General features: G+C 43.2%; 1 protein-coding gene across 1 annotated transcript in view; it reads left to right on the top strand.

Annotated features, from left to right (window-relative positions):
• Nucleotides 1-22605, top strand: part of pex14 (peroxisomal biogenesis factor 14) — a 127769-nt gene that overhangs the window by 68147 nt on the left and 37017 nt on the right. The window contains exons 4-5 of the mRNA XM_084184396.1: nucleotides 10986-11111; nucleotides 17946-18031. Of these exons, the coding sequence (XP_084040522.1) occupies nucleotides 10986-11111; nucleotides 17946-18031 (212 nt within the window). The remainder of the gene's footprint in view (nucleotides 1-10985; nucleotides 11112-17945; nucleotides 18032-22605) is intronic.

Consider the following 22605-nt stretch of genomic DNA (forward strand, 5'->3'; position numbering starts at 1 on the left):
GCTGTTACTGAGGGAATGAGGTTGTTGGCCAAGATCTTGCGATACATGGCCCCATCCATCCTCCCCTCAATACGGTGCAGTCGTCCTGTCCCCTTTGCAGAAAAGCATCCCCAAAGAATGATGTTTCCACCTCCATGCTTCACGGTTGGGATGGTGTTCTTGGGGTTGTACTCATCCTTCTTCTTCCTCCAAACACGGCGAGTGGAGTTTAGACCAAAAAGCTCTATTTTTGTCTCATCAGACCACATGACCTTCTCCCATTCCTCCTCTGGATCATCCAGATGGTCACTGGCAAACTTCAGACGGGCCTGGACATGCGCTGGCTTGAGCAGGGGGACCTTGCGTGCGCTGCAGGATTTTAATCCATGACGGCGTAGTGTGTTACTAATGGTTTTCTTTGAGACTGTGGTCCCAGCTCTCTTCAGGTAATTGACCAGGTCCTGCCGTGTAGTTCTGGGCTGATCCCTCACCTTCCTCATGATCATTGATGCCCCACGAGGTGAGATCTTGCATGGAGCCCCAGACCGAGGGTGATTGACCGTCATCTTGAACTTCTTCCATTTTCTAATAATTGCGCCAACAGTTGTTGCCTTCTCACCAAGCTGCTTGCCTATTGTCCTGTAGCCCATCCCAGCCTTGTGCAGGTCTGTTTTAGATTCCGTCTCTCACAGTTGAAGTGTACCTATGATAAAAATTACAGACCTCTACATGCTTTGTAAGTAGTAAAACCTGCAAAATCGGCAGTGTATCAAATACTTGTTCTCCCCACTGTATATACACTACCTTTCAAAAGTTTGGAGTCACTTAGAAATGTCCTTGTTTTCGAAAGAAAAGCAATTTTTTTGTCCATTAAAATAACATCAAATTGATCAGAAATACAGTGTAGACATTGTTAATGTTGTAAATGGCTTTTGTAGCTGGAAACGGCTGATTTTTTAAAATGGAATATCTACATAGGCGTACAGAGGTCCATTATCAGCAATCATCAGTCCTGTGTTCCAATGGCACGTTGTGTTTGCTAATCCAAGTTGATAATTTTAAAAGGCTAATTGATCATTAGAAAACCCTTTTGCGATTATGTTAGCACAGCTGAAAACTGTTGTGTTGATTAAAGAAGCAATAAAACTGGTCTTCTTGAGACTAGTTAAGTATCTGGAGCATAAGCAATTGTGGGTTCGATTACAGGCTCAAAATGGCCAGAAACAAATAACTTTATTTTGAAACTCGTCATCATCAATAAAATGCAAATTAATTACTTAAATCATACAATGTGATTTTCTTGATTTTTGTTTTAGATTCCGTCTCTCACAGTTGAAGTGTACCCATGATAAAAATTACAGACTTCTACATGCTTTGTAAGTAGGAAAACCTGCAAAAACGGCAGTGTATTAAATACTTGTTCTCCCCACTGTATATATATATATACGTACATACATACATATACAGTTGAAGTCGGAAGTTTACATACACTTACAAATATATTTCCCTTTATTATTATTATATATATACAGTGAGGGAAAAAAGTATTTGATCCCCTCCTGATTTTGTACGTTTGCCCACTGACAAAGAAATTATCAGTCTATAATTTTAATGGTAGGTTTATTTGAACAGTGAGAGACAGAATAACAACAAAAACATCTAGAAAAACGCATGTCAGAAATGTTATCAATTGATTTGCATTTTAATGAGGGAAATAAGTATTTGACCCCTCTGCAAAACATGACTTAGTACTTGGTGGCAAAACCCTTGTTGGCAATCACAGAGGTCAGACGTTTCTTGTAGTTGGCCACCAGGTTTGCACACATCTCAGGAGGGATTTTGTCCCACTCCTCTTTGCAGATCTTCTCCAAGTCATTAAGGTTTCGAGGCTGACGTTTGGCAACTCGAACCTTCAGCTCCCTCCACAGATTTTCTATGGGATTAAGGTCTGGAGACTGGCTAGGCCACTCCAGGACCTTAATGTGCTTCTTCTTGAGCCACTCCTTTGTTGCCTTGGCCGTATGTTTTGGGTTATTGTCATGCTGGAATACCCATCCACGACCCGTTTTCAATGCCCTGGCTGAGGGAAGGAGGTTCTCACCCAAGATTTGACGGTACATGGCCCCGTCCATCGTCCCTTTTGATGCGGTGAAGTTGTCCTGTCCCCTTAGCAGAAAAACACCCCCAAAGCATAATGTTTCCACCTCCATGTTTGACGGTGGGGATGGTGTTCTTTGGGTCATAGGCAGCATTCCTCCTCCTCCAAACACGGCGAGTTGAGTTGATGCCAAAGAGCTCGTTTGTGGTGTCATCTGACCACAACACTTTGATCCAGTTCTCCTCTGAATCATTCAGATGTTCATTGGAAAACTTCAGACGGGCCTATATATGTGCTTTCTTGAGCAGGGGGACCTTGCGGGCGCTGCAGGATTTCAGTCCTTCACGGCGTAGTGTGTTACCAATTGTTTTCTTGGTGACTATGGTCCCAGCTGCCTTGAGATCATTGACAAGATCCTCCAATGTAGTTATGGGCTGATTCCTCACCGTTCTCATGATCATTGCAACTCCACGAGGTGAGATCTTCCATGGAGCCCCAGGCCGAGGGAGATTGACAGTTATTTTTTTGTTTCTTCCATTTGCGAATAATCGCACTAACTGTTGTCACCTTCTCACCAAGCTGCTTGGCGATGGTCTTGTAACCCATTCCAGCCTTGTGTAGGTCTACAATCTTGTCCCTGACATCCTTGGAGAGCTCTTTGGTCTTGGCCATGGTGGAGAGTTTGAAATCTGATTGATTGATTGCTTCTGTGGACAGGTGTCTTTTATACAGGTTACAAGTTGAGATTAGGAGCACTCCCTTTAAGAGTGTGCTCCTAATCTCAGCTCGTTACCTGTATAAAAGACACCTGAGAGCCAGAAATCTTTCTGATTGAGAGGGGGTCAAATACTTATTTCCCTCATTAAAATGCAAATCAATTTATAACATTTTTGACATGCATTTTTCTGGATTTTTTGGTTGTTATTCTGTCTCTCACTGTTTAAATAAACCTACCATTAAAATTAAAGACTAATCATTTCTTTGTCAGTGGGCAAACGTACAAAATCAGTAGGGGATCAAATACTTTTTTCCCTCACTGTACACACACACACAGTGGGGGAAAACAGTATTTAGTCAGCCACCAATTGTGCAAGTTCTCCCACTTAAAAAGATGAGAGAGGCCTGTAATTTTCATCATAGGTACACGTCAACTATGACAGACAAAATAAGAAAAAAAATCCAGAAAATCACATTGTAGGATTTTTAATGAATTTATTTGCAAATGATGGTGGAAAATACGTATTTGGTCAATAACAAAAGTTTCTCAATACTTTGTTATATACCCTTTGTTGGCAATGACACAGGTCAAACGTTTTCTGTAAGTCTTCACAAGGTTTTCACACACTGTTGCTGGTATTTTGGCCCATTCCTCCATGCAGATCTCCTCTAGAGCAGTGATGTTTTGGGGCTGTCGCTGGGCAACACAGACTTTCAACTCCCTCCAAAGATTTTCTATGGGGTTGAGATCTGGAGACTGGCTAGGCCACTCCAGGACCTTGAAATCCTTCTTACGAAGCCACTCCTTCGTTGCCCTGGCGGTGTGTTTGGGATCATTGTCATGCTGAAAGACCCAGCCACGTTTCATCTTCAATGCCCTTGCTGATGGAAGGAGGTTTTCACTCAAAATCTCACGATACATGGCCCCATTCATTCTTTCCTTTACACGGATCAGTCGTCCTGGTCCCTTTGCAGAAAAACAGCCCCAAAGCATGATGTTTCCACCCCAATGCTTCACAGTAGGTATGGTGTTCTTTGGATGCAACTCAGCATTCTTTGTCCTCCAAACACGACGAGTTGAGTTTTTACCAAAAAGTTATATTTTGGTTTCATCTGACATTCTCCCAATCCTCTTCTGGATCATCCAAATGCACTCTAGCAAACTTCAGACGGGCCTGGACATGTACTGGCTTAAGCAGGGGGACACGTCTGGCACTGCAGGATTTGAGTCCCTGGCGGCGTAGTGTGTTACTGATGGTAGGCTTTGTTACTTTGGTCCCAGCTCTCTGCAGGTCATTCACTAGGTCCCCCCGTGTGGTTCTGGGATTTTTGCTCACCGTTCTTGTGATCATTTTGACCCCACAAGGTGAGATCTTGTGTGGAGCCCCAGATCGAGGGAGATTATCAGTGGTCTTGTATGTCTTCCATTTCCTAATAATTGCTCCCACAGTTGATTTCTTCAAACCAAGCTGCTTACCTATTGCAGATTCAGTCTTCCCAGCCTGGTGCAGGTCTACAATTTTGTTTCTGGTGTCCTTTGACAGCTCTTTGGTCTTGGCCATAGTGGAGTTTGGAGTGTGACTGTTTGAGGTTGTGGACAGGTGTCTTTTATACTGATAACAAGTTCAAACAGGTGCCATTAATACAGGTAACGAGTGGAGGACAGAGGAGCCTCTTAAAGAAGAAGTTAGGTCTGTGAGAGCCAGAAATCTTGCTTGTTTGTAGGTGACCAAATACTTATTTTCCACCATAATTTGCAAATAAATTCATTAAAAATCCTACAATGTGATTTTCTGGAGAAAAAAAATCTCAATTTGTCTGTCATAATTGACGTGTACCTATGATGAAATTTACAGGCCTCTCTCATCTTTTTAAGTGGAAGAACTTGCACAATTGGTGGCTGACTAAATACTTTTTTCCCCCACTGTATATATACGCACAGTTGAAGTCATCTCCTCCTCATGGACTGCACCAGATTTGCCAGTTATATACACATACATACATACATACATACAGTTGAAGTCGGAAGTTTACATACACTTAGGTTGGAGTCATTAAAACTCGTTTTACAACCACTCCACAAATGTCTTGTTAACAAACTATAGTTTAGGCAAGTCGGTTATGACATCTACTTTGTGCATGACACAAGTCATTTTTCCAACAATTGTTTACAGACAGATTATTTCACTTATAAGTCACTGTATCACAATTCCAGTGGGTCAAAAGTTTACATACACTAAGTTGACTGTGCCTTTAAAAGGCTTGGAAAATTCCAGAAAATGATGTCATGGCTTTAGAAGCTTCTGATAGGCTAATTGACATAATTTGAGTCAATTGGAGGTGTACCTGTGGATGTATTTCAAGGCCTACCTTCAAACTCAGTGCCTCTTTGCTTGACATCATGGGAAAATCAAAATAAATCAGCCAAGACCTCAGAAAAAGAATTGTAGACCTCCACAAGTCTGGTTCATCATTGGGTGCAATTTCCAAAACCTGAAGGTACCACTTTCATCTGTACAAACAATAGTACGCAAGTATAAACACCATGGGACCACGCAGCCGTCATACCGCTTAGGAAGGAGATGTGTTCTGTCTCCTAGAGATGAACGTCTTTGGTGCGAAAAGTGCAAATCAATCCCAGAACAACAGCAAAGGACCTTGTGAAGATGCTGGAGGAAACAGGTACCAAAGTATCTATATCCACAGTAAAACGAGTCCTATATTGACATAACCTGAAAGGCAGCTCAGCAAGGAAGAAGCCACTGCTCCAAAAACGCCATAAAAAAGCCAGACTACGGTTTGCAACTGTACATGGGGACAAAGATTGTATTTTGGGGAGAAATGTCCTCTGGTCTGATGAAACAAAAATAGAACTGTTTGGCCATAATGACCATCGTTATGTTTGGAGGAAAAAGGGGAAGGCTTGCAAGCCGAAGAACACCATCCCAACCGTGATGCACGGAGGTGGCAGCATCATGCTATGTGGGGGTGCTTTGCTGCAGGAGGGATTGGTGCATTTCACAAAATAGATGGCATCATGAGGAAGGAAAATGTTGTGGATATATTGAAGCAACATCTCAAGACATCAGTCAGGAAGTTAAAGCTTGGTCGCAAATGGGTCTTCCAAATGGACAATTACCCCAAATATACTTCCAAAGTTGTGGCAAAATGGCTTAAGGACAACAAAGTCAAGGTATTGGAGTGGCCATCACAAAGCCCTGACCTCAATCCTATAGAACATTTGTGGGCAGAACTGAAAAAGCGTGTGCGAGCAAGGAGGCCTACAAACCTGACTCCGTTACACCAGCTCTGTCAGGAGGAATGGGGCAAAATTCACCCAACTTATTGTGGGAAGCTTGTGGAAGGCTACCCAAAATTTTTGACCCAAGTTAAACAATTTAAACGCAATGCTACCAAATACTAATTTAGTGTATGTAAACTTCTGACCCACTGGGAATATGATGAAAGAAATAAAAGCTGAAATAAATCATTCTCTCTACTATTATTCTGACATTTCACATTCTTAAAATAAAGTGGTGATCCTAACTGACCTAAGACAGGGAATTTGTACTAGGATTAAATGTCTGGAATTGTGAAAAACTGAGTTTAAATGTATTTGGCTAATGTGTATATAAACTTCCGACTTCAACTGTGTATATATACACACACTACCGGTCAAAAGTTTTAGAACACCTACTCATTCAAGGGTTTTTCTTTATTTTGACTATTTTCTACATTGTAACTACATCAAAACTATTAAATAACAGATATGGAATCATGTAGTAACCAAATAAGTGTTAAACAAATCTAAATATATTTTATATTTGAGATTATTCAAATATCCACCCTTTGCCTTGATGACAGCATTGCACACTCTTGGCATTCTCTCAACCAGCTTCATGAGGTAGTCACCTGGAATGTATTTCAATTAACAGGTGTGCCATCTTAAAAGTTAATTTGTGGAATTTCTTTCCTTCTTAATGCGTTTTAGCCAATCAGTTGTGTTGTGACAAGGCAATAATATAATAATAATATAATATGCCATTTAGCAGACGCTTTTATCCAAAGCGACTTACAGTCATGTGTGCATACATTTTTACGTATGGGTGGTCCTGGGGATCGAACCCACTACCCTTGCGTTACAAGCGCCATGCTCTACCAATTGAGCTACAGAGGACCACGGTAGGGGGGTATACAGAAGATAGCCCTATTTGGTAAAAGACCAAGTCCATATTATGGCAAGAACAGCACAAATAAGCAAAGAGAAGCGACAGTCCATCATTAATTTAAGACATGAAGGTCAGTCAATACGGAACATTTCAAGAACTTTGAAAGTTTCTTCAAGTGCAGTCGCAAAAACCATCAAGCGCTATGATTAAACTGGCTCTCATGAGGACCGCCACAGGAATGGAAGACCCAGAGTTACCTCTGCTGCAGAGGATAAGTTCATTAGAGTTACCAGCCTCAGAAATTGCAGCCGAAATAAATGCTTCACAGAGTTCAAGTAACCGACACATCTCAACATCAACTGTTCAGAGGAGACTGTGTGAATCAGGCCTTCATGGTCAAATTGCTGCAAAGAAACCACTACTAAAGGACACCAATAAGAAGAAGAGACTCGCTTGGGCCAAGAAACACAAGCAAAGGACATTAGGCCGGTGGAAATTTGTCCTTTGGTTTGTAGTCCAATTTTGAGATTTTTGGTTCCAACCGCCATGTCTTTGTGAGACGCATGTGGGTGAACGGATGATCTCTGCATGTGTATTTCCCACCGTCAACCATGGAGGAGGAGGTGTTATGGTGTGGGGGTGCTTTGCTGGTGACACTGTCTGTGATTTATTTAGAATTCAAGGCACACTTAACCAGCATGGTTACCAGAGCATTCTGCAGCGATACGCCATCCCATCTGGTTTGTGCTTATTGGGACTATTATTTGTTTTTCAACAGGACAATGACCCAACACACCTCCAGGCAGTGTAAGGGCTATTTTACCAAGAAGGAGAGAGATGGAGTGCTGCATCAGAAGACCTGGCTTCCACAATCGCCCAACCTTAACCAAAATGAGATGGTTTGGAATGAGTCAGACCACAGAGTGAAGGAAAAGTAGCCAACAAGTGCTCAGCATATGTGGGAACTCCTTCAAGACTGTTGGAAAAGCATTCCAGGTGAAGCTGGTTGAGAGAATGCCAAGAGTGTGCAAAGCTGTCATCAAGGCAAAGGGTGGCAATTTGAAGAATCTCAAATATAAAATATATTTTGATTTGTTTAACACTGTTTTGGTTACTACATGATTCCATATGTGTTATTTCATAGTTTTGATGTCTTCACTATTATTCTACAATGTAGAAAATAGTAAAAATAAAGAAAAACCCTTGAATGAGTAGGTGTTCTAAAACTTTTGACCAGTAGTCTATATATACTGAACAAAAATATAAACGCAACATGCAAGAATTTCTAAGATTTTACTGAGTTACAGTGGGGAGAACAAGTATTTGATACACTGCCGATTTTGCAGGTTTTCCTACTTACAAAGCATGTAGAGGTCTGTAATTTTTATCATAGGTACACTTCAACTGTGAGAGACGGAATCTAAAACAGACCTGCACAAGGCTGGGATGGGCTACAGGACAATAGGCAAGCAGCTTGGTGAGAAGGCAACAACTGTTGGCGCAATTATTAGAAAATGGAAGAAGTTCAAGATGACGGTCAATCACCCTCGGTCTGGGGCTCCATGCAAGATCTCACCTCGTGGGGCATCAATGATCATGAGGAAGGTGAGGGATCAGCCCAGAACTACACGGCAGGACCTGGTCAATGACCTGAAGAGAGCTGGGACCACAGTCTCAAAGAAAACCATTAGTAACACACTACGCCGTCATGGATTAAAATCCTGCAGCGCACGCAAGGTCCCCCTGCTCAAGCCAGCGCATGTCCAGGCCCGTCTGAAGTTTGCCAATGACCATCTGGATGATCCAGAGGAGGAATGGGAGAAGGTCATGTGGTCTGATGAGACAAAAATAGAGCTTTTTGGTCTAAACTCCACTCGCCGTGTTTGGAGGAAGAAGAAGGATGTACAACCCCAAGAACACCATCCCAACCGTGAAGCATGGAGGTGGAAACATCATTCTTTGGGGATGCTTTTCTGCAAAGGGGACAAGACGACTGCACCGTATTGAGGGGAGGATGGAAGGGGCCATGTATCGCGAGATCTTGGCCAACAACCTCCTTCCCTCAGTAAGAGCATTGAAGATGGGTCGTGGCTGGTTCTTCCAGCATGACAACGACCCGAAACACACAGCCAGGGCAACTAAGGAGTGGCTCCGTAAGAAGCATCTCAAGGTCCTGGAGTGGCCTAGCCAGTCTCCAGACCTGAACCTAATAGAAAATCTTTGGAGGGAGCTGAAAGTCCGTATTGCCCAGCGACAGCCCCGAAACCTGAAGGATCTGGAGAAGGTCTGTATGGAGGAGTGGGCCAAAATCCCTGCTGCAGTGTGTGCAAACCTGTAATTGCAAACAAAGGTTTCTGTACCAAATATTAAGTTCTGCTTTTCTGATGTATCAAATACTTATGTCATGCAATAAAATGCAAATGAATTACTTAATAATCATACAATGTGATTTTCTGGATTTTTGTTTTAGATTCCGTCTCTCACAGTTGAAGTGTACCTATGATAAAAATTACAGACCTCTACATGCTTTGTAAGTAGGAAAACCTGCAAAATCGGCAGTGTATCAAATACTTGTTCTCCCCACTGTATAGTTCATACAAGGAAATCAGTCAATTGAAATGAATAAATTAGACCCTAATCTATGGATTTCACATGATTGGGAATACAGATATGCATCTGTTTGTCACAGATACCTTAAAAAAATAATAGATAGGGGCGTGGATCAGAAAACTAGTCAGTATCTGGTGTGACCACCATTTGCCTCATACAGCACAACACTTCTCCTTCGCATAGAGTTGATCAGGCTGTTGATTGTGGAATGTTTTCCCACTCCTCTCCAATGGCTGTGCGAAGTTGCTGGATGTTAGGGGGAACTGGAACACGCTGTCGTACACGTCAATCCAGAGCATCCCACATATGCTCAATGGGTTACATGTCTGGTGAGTATGCAGGCCATGGAAGAACTGAGACATTTTTAGCTTCCAGGAATTGTGTTCAGATCCTTGCGACATGGGGCAGTGTGTTACTCTGCTAGAACATGAGATGATGGCGGTGGATGAATGACACGACAATGGGCCGCAGGGTCTCATCACGGTATTTCTGTGATAAATTGCAATTGTGTTCGTTGTCCGTAGTTTATGCCTGCCCATACCATAACCCCACCGCCACCATGGGGCACTCTGTTCACAACGTTGACTTGAGATATCTGTAGCATTGTGTTGTGGGACAAAACTTCACATTTTAGAGTGACCTTTTATTGTCCCTAGCACAAGGTGCACCTGTGTAATAACCACAATGTTTTATCAGCTTCTTGATATGCCACACCTTTCAGGTGGATGAATTATTTTGGCAAAAGAGAAATGCTCACTAACAGGGATGTAAGGAAGTTTGTGCACAAACTGTGAGAGAAATAAGCTTTTTGTGCGTGTAGAACATTTCTGTGATCTTTTATTTCAGCTCATGACACATGGGACCAACACTTTACGTGTTGCGTTTATATTTTTGTTCAGTGTAGTATGTTACTGTAGAGCCACTGAGTTCCAATTTATGCGCTTATCAGTGACCAAATCTGCAATTTTCAACCGTTGGCTAACTCAGGGCTAACATTTATCCTGAATGAAGTGTCTGAACCGGGAGTTGAGGACCAATGAAATCAGATTCCCTCCCTCTTGCAAAGATTGCTTCATCATTTATTTTATTTGAGGAAGACCAAAATGTTTTTTGTGTTAAAAAATAGTAATATCTATCACATTACACATTTTAGTAATGACCGGATGTATTTGAAGCTTCACGCACAGTAAAGCTTTTGTATGACTTCATATAATTATTTTATCGATAGGAGTTGGTAAAAAAGGTGCTTGTGCATTGATAAGCACACCAAAGACTGCATTAACGATACGTAATAAAAGAAAGACAGCACTTCTAATAGCCTATTTCACACCATAGCCTGCTGAATTTGCAAGATAACTTTTATTTCATTTTAATGAAACCCTGTGTGGTAAATGTTGTCTGTTCTGTTCCAGGTTTGACTGATAAGGAGATTGAGCTTGCCATCCAGCGCTCGGGCAGTACTGACGAGCCCCTGGCCCTTACCCCTGTGGGACCCCAATACCCTCTCCTTGCCCCCCAGCTGGCACCTGTACCCTACAGTGAGTACTCCATCCCCTCCACTCACACACAATCTCTACTACTGACGCTACTACTCTGTACTCAGTAAGTATTCAATGTTCTGTATTATTTGAAAAAATAGGCACTATAAACTACCATGAACTGACTTTGAAACAGAGGTCCATTTGCAGAACATGATGCTACAGTAAAAGTGGAGTGTGGATGGATGTCAGTAAATGTGGGTTTTACACATTAAAATGTGATATTCATTGTGTCAACATGCATTCTTACCTTTTTACCCTCAATCCAATCATAAGAGTGCTTATCAGTAACCAGAAGCATCACATTTGCCTCGCTTAGTAATTATTTCACCAATATCGTCGCCCCTCCATCACATGAAATCTCTCCCAACGACGTTTCATACCAGGGGGCTTCACCCCAAGCAAGGCCCTGTTTCAACCTGTATCTTTATTACTGCACAGGTTATGAGTGCTGTCCACTGATTTACCAATGCAGAATGAAGTCCGCATAATGCTTAACCCGTATGACAATGATTCCCAATGTATTCCACCCTCATTTATTACTGCACTGTCCTTGACTCCCCCGGCATCTCATGTTTTGTAATGGAAGTGATGTTGATGGGATGGCCATGTAGTTAGGGGCTCTGGCTCGGACCATTCCATAGTGGGGGGTTTTATATCAAAATGGCTATAAGGGAAGCTGCATAATGAGGTGAGTGCCGGGAGTCTTGTACGGGGGTCATGCCGAAAAGTGAGGGCTACCTCTCTTTGATGTCCTTGTTATGGGGACGCCGCACAGGGGCCTGCATCCATCTCTGTCGGAGTAATGGATCCTCTGATCTCTATTTCCAACCGGCGGAAGGACAGGAAGGCCTCCTCTGAACCCAATAAATTTGAGAGGAGATTGGAAAAACGGGGGATGGAGACTAGAGCTCCATCCATGGCTTAAGTGACCAAATAAAAAAGGAGAGATGGAGATGGTGGGAGAAGAGTATGAGGAGGAGAGCGAGGTAATGGGGGGACCTAAGAGGTGGAAGAGAGACTGGTGAGTGGCGAGACCCCCCAGTTGATGCAGAGGCTTACTGGGTAGCCAGGGTCATCCACCCACCTCAAGGACTCTTCCGCCTGCCTCTCTGACGAGCGGCACGCTATAGCGAGACGCGACGATGTACGGGAGCCATAATGTTGATGAAGACTCAAATGTATGTGGTATACCATATGGACAATGGGAGAGTGATTTTCACATTTTTGATGGGAAAGGTTGCCGGTTCTTCCTTCCTTCACTGCATTTGTGTTGACGTGTGCCCTTGACCAAGGAGAGGACCGTCTTTTTCACCTTGACGATGGTCAGTAGACCAGCAGTGTTTTTTACATGCAAATCAATAAGATCAATCAAATCCCTTGTAGAACGGCACGAAAACTGGATGCTCTTATAATTTAATGTGTAATACACAGACCCGGCGCCAGAACCAATCAGTTGGACGGGCATTTCATTTCCATAGCCGGGCCCATTTTTTCACGGGACCTCCTATGTGTGCACGCACTTGCACAAATTTTTTTTAATGGGTGCAGGGCCGGCCCGCTCATTAGGCAGAATTAGGCGGCCGCCTATGGCGGTAGATTGATGAGTGCAGCATTTTCTGAGCTAAATTGACCAAGACGCACCTCCAACAACATATAAAACCTCACGTAATCCTGCCCAAAAATAATGACAATTTCTCTCAACCAGTGGCATATGGGCTTTTTAGGTGAGTGCTGATGCCGCCCTGTGATAAGCAGTGCCCACTTTGGGACGCAAAATATGTATCTTGTCCGTTCCCAGGGTGCTGTTGGAGAGATGCATCGCTGCGGCGCTCCACCAACATTCCGTCAAAACAATGTTGGAACATAAATCATGTAGCAGATATAGAATATGGTGGAAAGAGTATGTGGCCTTTTCTGTAGCCTACATACAGGCTGGAGAGAAAATGTATGACAATGTAATGAGACTGAAACTTTTTACATCCATGCAAGTCTTTCCGATCAAATAACCTAAATGGCACCCAATCAAATAAAAAATGCGCTGACATGTTAACAAACAGCATATCCTTAAAACAGGACAGGTCAAATTAAAATGGACTATGGAATAAGCAATCAGGCTACAGGCTAATTCTTGACGAGCTAATCATAGCAAAAAAGAAAATACTTTTGCATTTCCCGCTGTGTAAACACATTGCAAATAGGCTCAGGATTCTTTGTCCCAATGGCGGGAAGGCAGGTGACAAGCTTAGGTCTGCATATTATTATATAGAAACGCATTGGGCTTATAGTGTACAGATTTTGGCGAGAGTGAGCCCTCTCACTTCGCCTCTTCCTTTCTGCTGAAACTATATCACCGGAGAAAGCATCCAAGTGAGCGAAACAGCGCCCCTCTTTATGTAGCCCATGTATCTTATTCTGTCTGGCCAGAAATAGTATGACATGCCATACTCTATTGGTCCAGACAGCATGGTCTACACATACTGAGACAGAGGGGCGCTGTTTCGCTCCCTCTGATGCTTTAACTGAGATTGATGCGTTTATCTGTCGGCGCGCATCTTGGTCAAATAAATGATCAATATTTCAATATTTTATTTGGACGGGCAAGGAGGTATGGTAGGGCGGGCCATAACGCTGGCCCTGGTGATACACCTAAGTGAAATATGGTATGTACAGTCATGTCTGAGGGGTAATAGTCTTGATATAGAATTTGGAATTGAATGTTAGGACAATGGTTAATCTTCATATACTATAGTACATGATTCCCCCAGCACGCACGCACGCTCACCTCTCTCACACACAAACACACACACACACACACACACAAATTAAATTACAAATTAAACTTGTTGAACTAGCCTAGTTGTCCACATCCACTTCATGTTTAGATTTCTGTTTCCCACCTAAGAAAACATCTAGGGCAAACACTGTGGAAACAACGCTCTGTTGGTTGTATTTTAGGGACATTTTCAGTTGAATGTTGCTGTGATGTGGGAAATTCCACTCAGCGAAACAGCAGGCCCACCCAGATGACAGCTCAAACAATGAAACAATGACACACTTTCACTCTGTCATCCAAAGACACACACTGTCTAGTTCCAGTCCCACAGACACACTCACCTTTCAGCCCTTACAGGTTCTTCCTCTCCTAGATGTTTATTTTTTTATTTGTCACATGCGCCGAATACAACAGGTGTAGACCTTACAGTGAAATGCTTACTTACAAGCCCTTAACCAACAATGCAGTTTTAAGAAAGAATAAAAAAAAATAATAATAATAATAATAACATATATAAATGTTAAAAAATGAAGAAAATATAAAAGTAAAAATATACAAAATGAATGCAAAAAAGATAAAGAAATCACAATAGAAAATACAATATAAAATAATACGAAATAAAAGTAACAAATAATTAAAGAGCAGCAGTAAAAATAACAATAGCGAGGCTATATACAAGGGGTACCGGTACCGAGACAATGTGCGGGGGCACCGGTTAGTCGAGGTAGTTGAGGTAATATGTACATGTAGGTAGAGTTATTAAAGTGACTATGCATAGATAATAAACAGAGAGTAGCAGCAGTGTAAAAGAGGGGGGGGGGGGCAATGCAAATAGTCTGGGTAGCCATTTGATTAGATGTTCAGGAGTCTTATGGCTTGGGGTAGAAGCTGTTTAGAAGCCTCTTGGACCTAGACTTGGCGCTCCGGTACCGCTTGCCGTGCGGTAGCAGAGAGAACAGTCTATGACTAGGGTGGCTGGAGTCTTTGACAATTTTTAAGGGCCTTCCTCTGACACCGCCTGGTATAGAGGTCCTGGATGGCAGGAGGCTTGGCCCCAGTGATGTACTGGGCCATACGCACTACCCTCTGTAGTGCCTTGCGGTCGGAGGCCGAGCAGTTGCCATACCAGGCAGTGATGTAACCAGTCAGGATGCTCTCTGTGGTGCAGCTGTAGAACCTTTTGAGGATCTGAGGACCCATGCGAAGTCTTTTCAGTCTCCTTAGGGGGAATAGGTTTTGTCGTGCCCTCTTCACGACTGTCTTGGTGTGATGGACCATGTTAGTTTGTTGGTGATGTGGACACCAAGGAACTTGACGCTCTCAACCTGCTCCACTACAGCCCTGTCGATGAGAATGGGGGCGTGCTCAGTCCTTTTCTTTTTCCTGTAGTCCACAATCATCTCCTTTGTCTTGATCACGTTGAGGGAGAGGTTGTTGTCCTGGCACCACACGGCTCAGGTCTCTGACCTCCTCCCTATAGGCTGTCTCGTCGTTGTCGGTGATCAGGCCTACCACTGTTGTGTCATCGGCAAACTTAATGATGGTGTTGGAGTTGTGCCTGGCCATGCAGTCATGAGTGAACAGGGAGTACAGGAGGGGACTGAGCGCGCACCCCTGAGGGGCCCCCGTGTTGAGGATCAGCGTGGCGGATGTGTTGTTACCTACCCTTACCACCTGTGGGCGGCCTGTCAGGAAGTCCAGGATCCAGTTGCAGAGGGAGGTGTTTAGTCCCAGGGTCCTTAGCTTAGTGATGAGCTTTGAGGGCACTATAGTATTGAATGCTGAGCTGTAGTCAATGAATAGCATTCTCACATAGGTGTTCCTTTTGTCCAGGTGTGAAAGGGCAGTGTGGAGCGCAATAGAGATTGCATCATCTGTGGATCTGTTGGCGGTATGTAAATTGTAGTGGGTCTAGGGTTTCTGGGATAATGGTGTTGATGTGAGCCATGACCAGCATTTCAAAGCACTTCATGGCTACAGACGTGAGTGCTACGGGTCGGTAGTCATTTAGGCAGGTTACCTTAGTGTTCTTGGACTATCGTGGTCTGCTTGAAACATGTTGGTATTACAGACTCAGACAGAGAGAGGTTGAAAATGTCAGTGAAGATACTTGCCAGTTGGTCAGCGCATGCTTGGAGTACATGTCCTGGTAATCCGTCTGGCCCTGCGGCCTTGTGAATGTTGACCTGTTTAAAGGTCTTTCTCACATCGGCTACGGAGAGCGTGATCACACAGTCGTCCAGTACAGCTGATGCGCTCATGCATGTTTCAGTGTTACTTGCCTCGAAGCAAGCATAGGAATAATTTAGCTCGTCTGGTAGGCTCGTGTCACTGGGCAGTGGTTCCCTTTGTACTCTGTAATAGATGATGAGCGTCAGAGCCGGTGTAGTGCGATTCGATCTTAATCCTGTATTGACGCTTTGCCTATTTGATGGTTCGTCGGAGGGCATAGCGGGATTTCTTATAAGCTTCCTGGTTAGAGACCCGCTCCTTGAAAGCGGAAGCTCTACCCTTTAGCACAGTGCGGATGTTGCCTATAATCCATGGCTTCTGGTTGGGGTATGTACGTACAGTCACTGTGGGGACGACGTCATCGATGCACTTATTGATGAAGCCAGTGACTGATGTGGTGTACTCTTCAATGCCATCGGAAGAATCCCGGAACATATTCCAGTCTGTGCTAGCAAAACAGTCCTGTAGCTTAGCATCTGCTTCATCTGACCACTTTTTTATTGACCGAGTCACTGGTGCATCCTGCTTTAGTTTTTGCTTGTAAGCAGGAATCAGAAGGATAGAATTATGGTCAGATTTGCCGAATGGAGGGCGAGGGAGAGTTTTGTACGCGTCTCTGTGTGTGTAAAGGTGGTCTAGAGGTTTTTTCCCCCCTCTGGTTGCACATTTAACATGCTGGTAGAAATGAGGTAAAACCGATTTCAGTTTCCCTGCATTAAAGTCCCCGGCCACTAGGAGCGCCGCCTCTGGATGAGCGTTTTCCTGTTTGCTTATGGCCATATACAGTTAATTGAGTGTGGTCTTAGTTCCAGCATCGGTTTGTGGTGGTAAATAGACAGCTACGAAGAATATAGATGAACACTCTCTTGGTAGATAGTGTGGTCTACAGCTTATCATGAGATTCTCTACCTCAGGCGAGCAAAACCTTGAGACTTCCTTAGATATCATGCACCAGCTGTTGTTTACAAATATACATAGACCACCACCCCTTGTCTTACCAGAGGCTGCTGTTCTATCCTGCCGGTACAGTGTATAACCCGCCAGCTGTATGTTATTCATGTCTTCGTTCAGCCACGACTCGGTGAAACAGAAGATATTACAGTTTTTAATGTCCCGTTGGTAGGATATACATGCTTGTAGTTCGTCCACTTTATTATCACACGATTGTACGTTTGCCAATAGTATCGATGGCAAAGGCAGATTAGCCACTTGTCGCCGGCTCCTTACCAGGCACCCCGATATTCTTCCGAGATATAGTTCCTTTCCTTTCTACTGCGAATGACTAGGATGAGGGCCCTGTCGGGTGTCTGGAGCAAATCCCTATCGTCTGACTCATTTAAAGAAAAATTAATCATCCAGTTCAAGGTGAGTAATCGCTGTTCTGATGTCCAGAAGCTCTTTTCAGTCACAAGAGACAGTAGGAGCAACATTATGTACAAAATAAGTTACAAACAATGCGAAAAAACAAACAAAATAGCACGGTTGGTTAAGAGTCCATAAAACGGCAGCTGTCCCCTCCGGCGCCATCTTGTCATCTCATATGGCATTGTCTTAGCTTGAGAGATGACTTTTAGCTAGTTCAATGTTTTTTGGTTGGTTTGTTTGCTGAATTGATTTCATTGCAATGTTTTATTAAATTTCTGATGGATAACATTGCAGATTTCCTTCCCTGTTTTCAATATCTTTTCTTTTTGATTTAAACTATTAAAGTACTGAATTCAACTTACCATGAGTTTGTTACCTCAGTACTACCACATGGTCTTCTTACCATGACGGGGTGTAACCGTTACTCAGTGATTTGATGTTGTGTTTTTGTCTCTCCTCAGGTCCCCCTGGCTACAGATGGAGAGACTACGGTGCCCTCACTGTCATCATGATGGGCATGGCCTTTGGCTTCCATCACCTCTACAAGGTACGCCATTTTAATTCTGTCCAGAAATGTCCCTTCTGGTAGGCTGGAAGTGAAAGCTACAGTCTGGGATTCGGATGGGGTGGAAAAGCATTCGCCCTGCCACTTGTTTTGGTAAACAGTTGAGGATTGGGGCTGGAGAAATGTAACCATTCTCAAATTCTTAGATGGAGTTATGGATGCAAGGATTGACCATCCATGAGATCAAAAGTATAGTTAAACCATATTTTGAAGATATACAATGTTTGGCTATGTTTTGTTGTGTTCTTATATTTAGATTATGATACAGTAAGTTATGTTCTTCAAGAATCAATGGGTAAATATCAAGAATTGAGATGGCCGTTGAACAGATTCCCAGATCCCAGACTGTACCTTTAAACATGCCTACTTTAAGCATCTGTTCTGTTATCTCCTAATTTGGTGGTCATTCAGCCCTTGATTGCATTCTAACAACTTATTCCTTGAGTAAGCATTTATTGACATTTCTGTTGAAATCAAAGGATTTAAGGTTGAAAGGTGGCTTATATCATATTCAATAATCTAGACCGGGCCTCAAGGTCTGTAGCTCTACTGGTTTCTCTGGCCAATCAGTGATATTAATCAATCATTTCATCAATTCATTACCAGGGAGAAAAGAACCAGCAGTATTCTGGATTTCAAGACTCTGATCTAGAGGATCTATTTCGTCCCACCATTTATTTTACACAGTCCAGTGAGTTCTGTCACTGCAGTTTGCCCCAATATTACATTTATATTAGTGGGGTTTGTTGGTACATCAGTCAATTGTAACTTTGAATGTTAGATTCTAGGGCCAAACGCTCCATACATCGGTCTTGCCTGGTTGTTAAAAGCTCTGGCCTGGCTTGCGTAATTACATGATCTCATTTGAACCCCTCTTTTCTGTCTCTCTCTCTCAATCCTTTTTTCCTTTATGCAAAAAAACTAAAGTTGCCAGCACAGCACACAACCTTCTTTTGATATTACGCCCTCCAAAAATAATCGCCTTGGTTTATATCACGCTCCAGAGCCCCTGAACATGGGCCTGGGAGGCTCCTTGTTCCTCACTGACATGAATCCCTCTGTAGCTTTTCATATTGCTGTGAGTGGCATGTGGAAGCCATTACTCTCTTTTATAGGTGGATGAGAGTTTAGCAGTAGCCGTTATACCCAGTATGACCAGCCATCGTGTGTGTGTGTGCGCACATGTGTCTGTGCGTAGCTGCTAGATCACAACGCTCCCATGATGTCATGACTCTGGGGGTGTAGGGCTCGAGACTTGTTTCTTGTGGATGGCGGGTGCCATGGCAGGAGTTTGTGTATATGGTTTGCATTCCAAATGGCACCCTATTTTCTATGTAGTGCACTACTTTTGACCAGGGCCCATAGTGCTCTGGTCAAAAGTTGTGCCATTTGGGACACAGCCATGGAGTTCTCTGTGGAGCCAGCCCCTACAGTACATAATCTATATGCCATAATAAACCTACTACTCTGAGCCAAAGAAAATCTGAAAGTAACCTTCCTTAATAGAGTACTGGGGTTTCATTCTATTTCAATATATTCTCTAAATATAATAAGTACAGTAATGCTATCTGAAGACTAGCTTATCCTATATTCTGCTACATTCCCTCAGGTGACACTACTTTACGCTCAAGTTCCCTTACGCTACAATATGTTCCATTGCATTGCGATGTAATGATTACTATTCACTATTCTACATTGAGCTTTGTCCAGTAGCATCGCTATAGCGCGTCACCACTTGTAGCACTACATGAAATTATAATCTACAGTTTTATAAAATAGTTTGGTCTCTTGTTAACTCTCCCTTTCTCTCTCCGTCTCTCACCCTACTACCCGTCCTCTGGCCGTCTGTCTCTCACCCTACCTGTCCTCTGGCCGTCTTTGTCTCTCACCCTACCTGTCCCTCCTGCTCTCTATCTAGTGAGAGGCCCAGCATTATAATACAGAAGGGTCTCTTCGACTCTGTCCTTTGTTTTTCTCCCTTACACCCTACCTTTCCCTACCCGCTCACTCTCTCCTTTTTACAATGTATTTCACTCTCTCCCTCTCTTTCTGTCTCGCTCTCTCTCTCTCTCTCTCTCTCTCTCTCTCTCTCGCTCTCTCTCTCTCTCTCTCTCGCTCTCTCTCTCTCTCTCTCTCACACCCTACCAGTACCTGTCTCTACTGCTCTCTATCGAGCGAGAGACCCAGCAGCTCGTAGCATGGGAGTTGGGATTCCCCAACGGAGCTGCGTCCTGCTGTCATGTCACCGGAGCGGAGCGCTAGCCACACCATATGCCCCGTCATCTGCCCATACTTTATTTATGTTATAAAGGCGCCATGTAAACCAGCCCTCCCAGTAGCCTACTTATTAATTACTCACTGTTGACACTCATTTAATATTTTTCAACTTAAAAGTGTTTATTACTAGGACTAGCGTCACCCAGCGCCAGGTGATGCAGGAAAAACCTGGTCCAGACGGCTGCTCGCTCCATTCCAAAGAGAAAGGATTGATGTAATCTGCGGCACTTACCTAAATGTCATCTGTGGCAACTATGTGAAGGTTTAAAAAATGTATGTGAATGTTAGTCAAATATGGAAAAATCTATAGACCTACAGTGGGCTCCAAAAAATATTGGGACAGTGACACTTGTTTTGGCTCTGTACTCCAGCACTTTGGATTTGAAATAATACAATGACTATGAGGTTAAAGTGCAGAGAAAGTTAGACGCACAAATATCATACCGCCCACAAATGCTAACCTCCCCTTTTATTGTAATGGTGAGAGGTTAGCATGTCTTGGGGATATGATATTTGTGCGTCTAACTTTCTCACTCATCATTATTTACGATTCATTCAGGACTTTCCATAATCATGGTAGCATCCACATTAATGTAAAGTGTTTAGAAACATGTTATATTCTTATTTACAGTAAACGTGACTCCAAAATGACACAATACATTATTTACCATTCATTTCTATTGGGCACAAAATTATCTGAAACGCTATCAAAACAAACAGCAAATGCATCCGACAAGTTTGTAGAGTCACAAGCTTGATGTAAGCACTGCGTGCTAGGAATATGGGACCAAATACTATACTTTTGACTAGTTTAATGCACATATAAGTGATTTTTTGTTCCCCTTAATTGGGGGGGTCTATGTACAAACAATTCTGTAATTTCTAAACGGTTTACCCGATACGGATGAAAATACCCTAACATTAAAGCTGACAGTCTGCACTTTAACCTCATAGTCATTGTATCATTTCAAATCCAAAGTGCTGGAGTACAGAGCCCAAACAACAAAACTTTTGCCACTGTCCCAATACTTTTGGAGCTCACTATATATCTTTTTGAATAATTGGCCCCCGACCTCTTGTGATTTTGTAAATGTGGCCCTCTTGCTAATCTAAACTGAACAAAAATATAAACGCAACATGCAACAATTTCAAAGATTTTATTGTTACAGTTCATATATGGAAATCACGTTGATCCAGAGCATCCCAAACATGCTCAGTGGGTGACATGTCTGGTTATGGAGGCTATGAAATAACTAGGACGTTTTCAGCTTCCAGGAATTGTGTACAGATCCTTGCGACATGGGGCCGTGCATTATCATGGTGAAACATGAGGTGATGGCGGCGGATGAATGGCACGACAATGGGCCTCAGGATCTCGTCAGTATCTCTGTGCATTCAAATTGCCATCGATAAAATGCAACTGTGTTCATTGTCCGTAGCTTATGCCTGCCCATACCATAACCCCACCGCTACCATGGGGCACTCTGTTCACAACGTTGACATTAGTAAACCGCTCACCCACACGACGCCATACTGCCCAGGACAGTTTAAACCGGGATTCAGCCGTGAAGAGCACACTTCTCCAGCATGCCAGTGGCCATCGAAGGTGAGTATTTGTCCACTGAAGTCGGTTACGGCGCCAAACTGCAATCAGGTCAAGACCGTGGTGAGGACGACGAGCACGCAGATGAGCTTCCCTGAGACTGTTTCTGACAGTTTGTGCAGAAATTATTCGGTTGTGCAAACCCACAATTTCATCAGCTGTCTGGGTGGCTCGTTTCAGACCATCCCGCAGGTGAAGAAGCCAGATGTGGAGGTCCTGGGCTGGCGTGGTTACACGTGGTCTGCTGTTGTAAGGCCGGTTGGACATACTGCCAAATTCTCTAAAACAACGTTGGAGGCGGCTTATGGTAGAGAAGTGAACAGGACATTTTCTGGCAAAAGCTCTGGTGGACATTCCTGCAGATAGCATGCCAATTACACATTCCCTCAAAACTTGAGACATCTGTGGCATTGTGTTATGTGACTAAACCTTACATTTTAGAACAGCCTTTTTATTGCACCTGTGTAATGACCATGCTGTTTAATCAGCTTCTTGATATGCCACACCTGTCAGGTGGATGGATTATTTTGTCAAAGAGAAATGCTCACCTACAGGGATGTAAACACATTTGTGCACACAATTTGAGAGAAAAAAAGCTTTTTGTGCATATGGAAAACCTCTGGGATATTTTATTTCAGCTCATGAAACATGGGACCAACACTTTACATGTAGCGCA

The sequence above is a fragment of the Coregonus lavaretus genome (genome assembly GCF_964263955.1).
Source record: "Coregonus lavaretus genome assembly, chromosome: 20".
Classification (NCBI taxonomy): Eukaryota; Metazoa; Chordata; class Actinopteri; order Salmoniformes; family Salmonidae; genus Coregonus; species Coregonus lavaretus.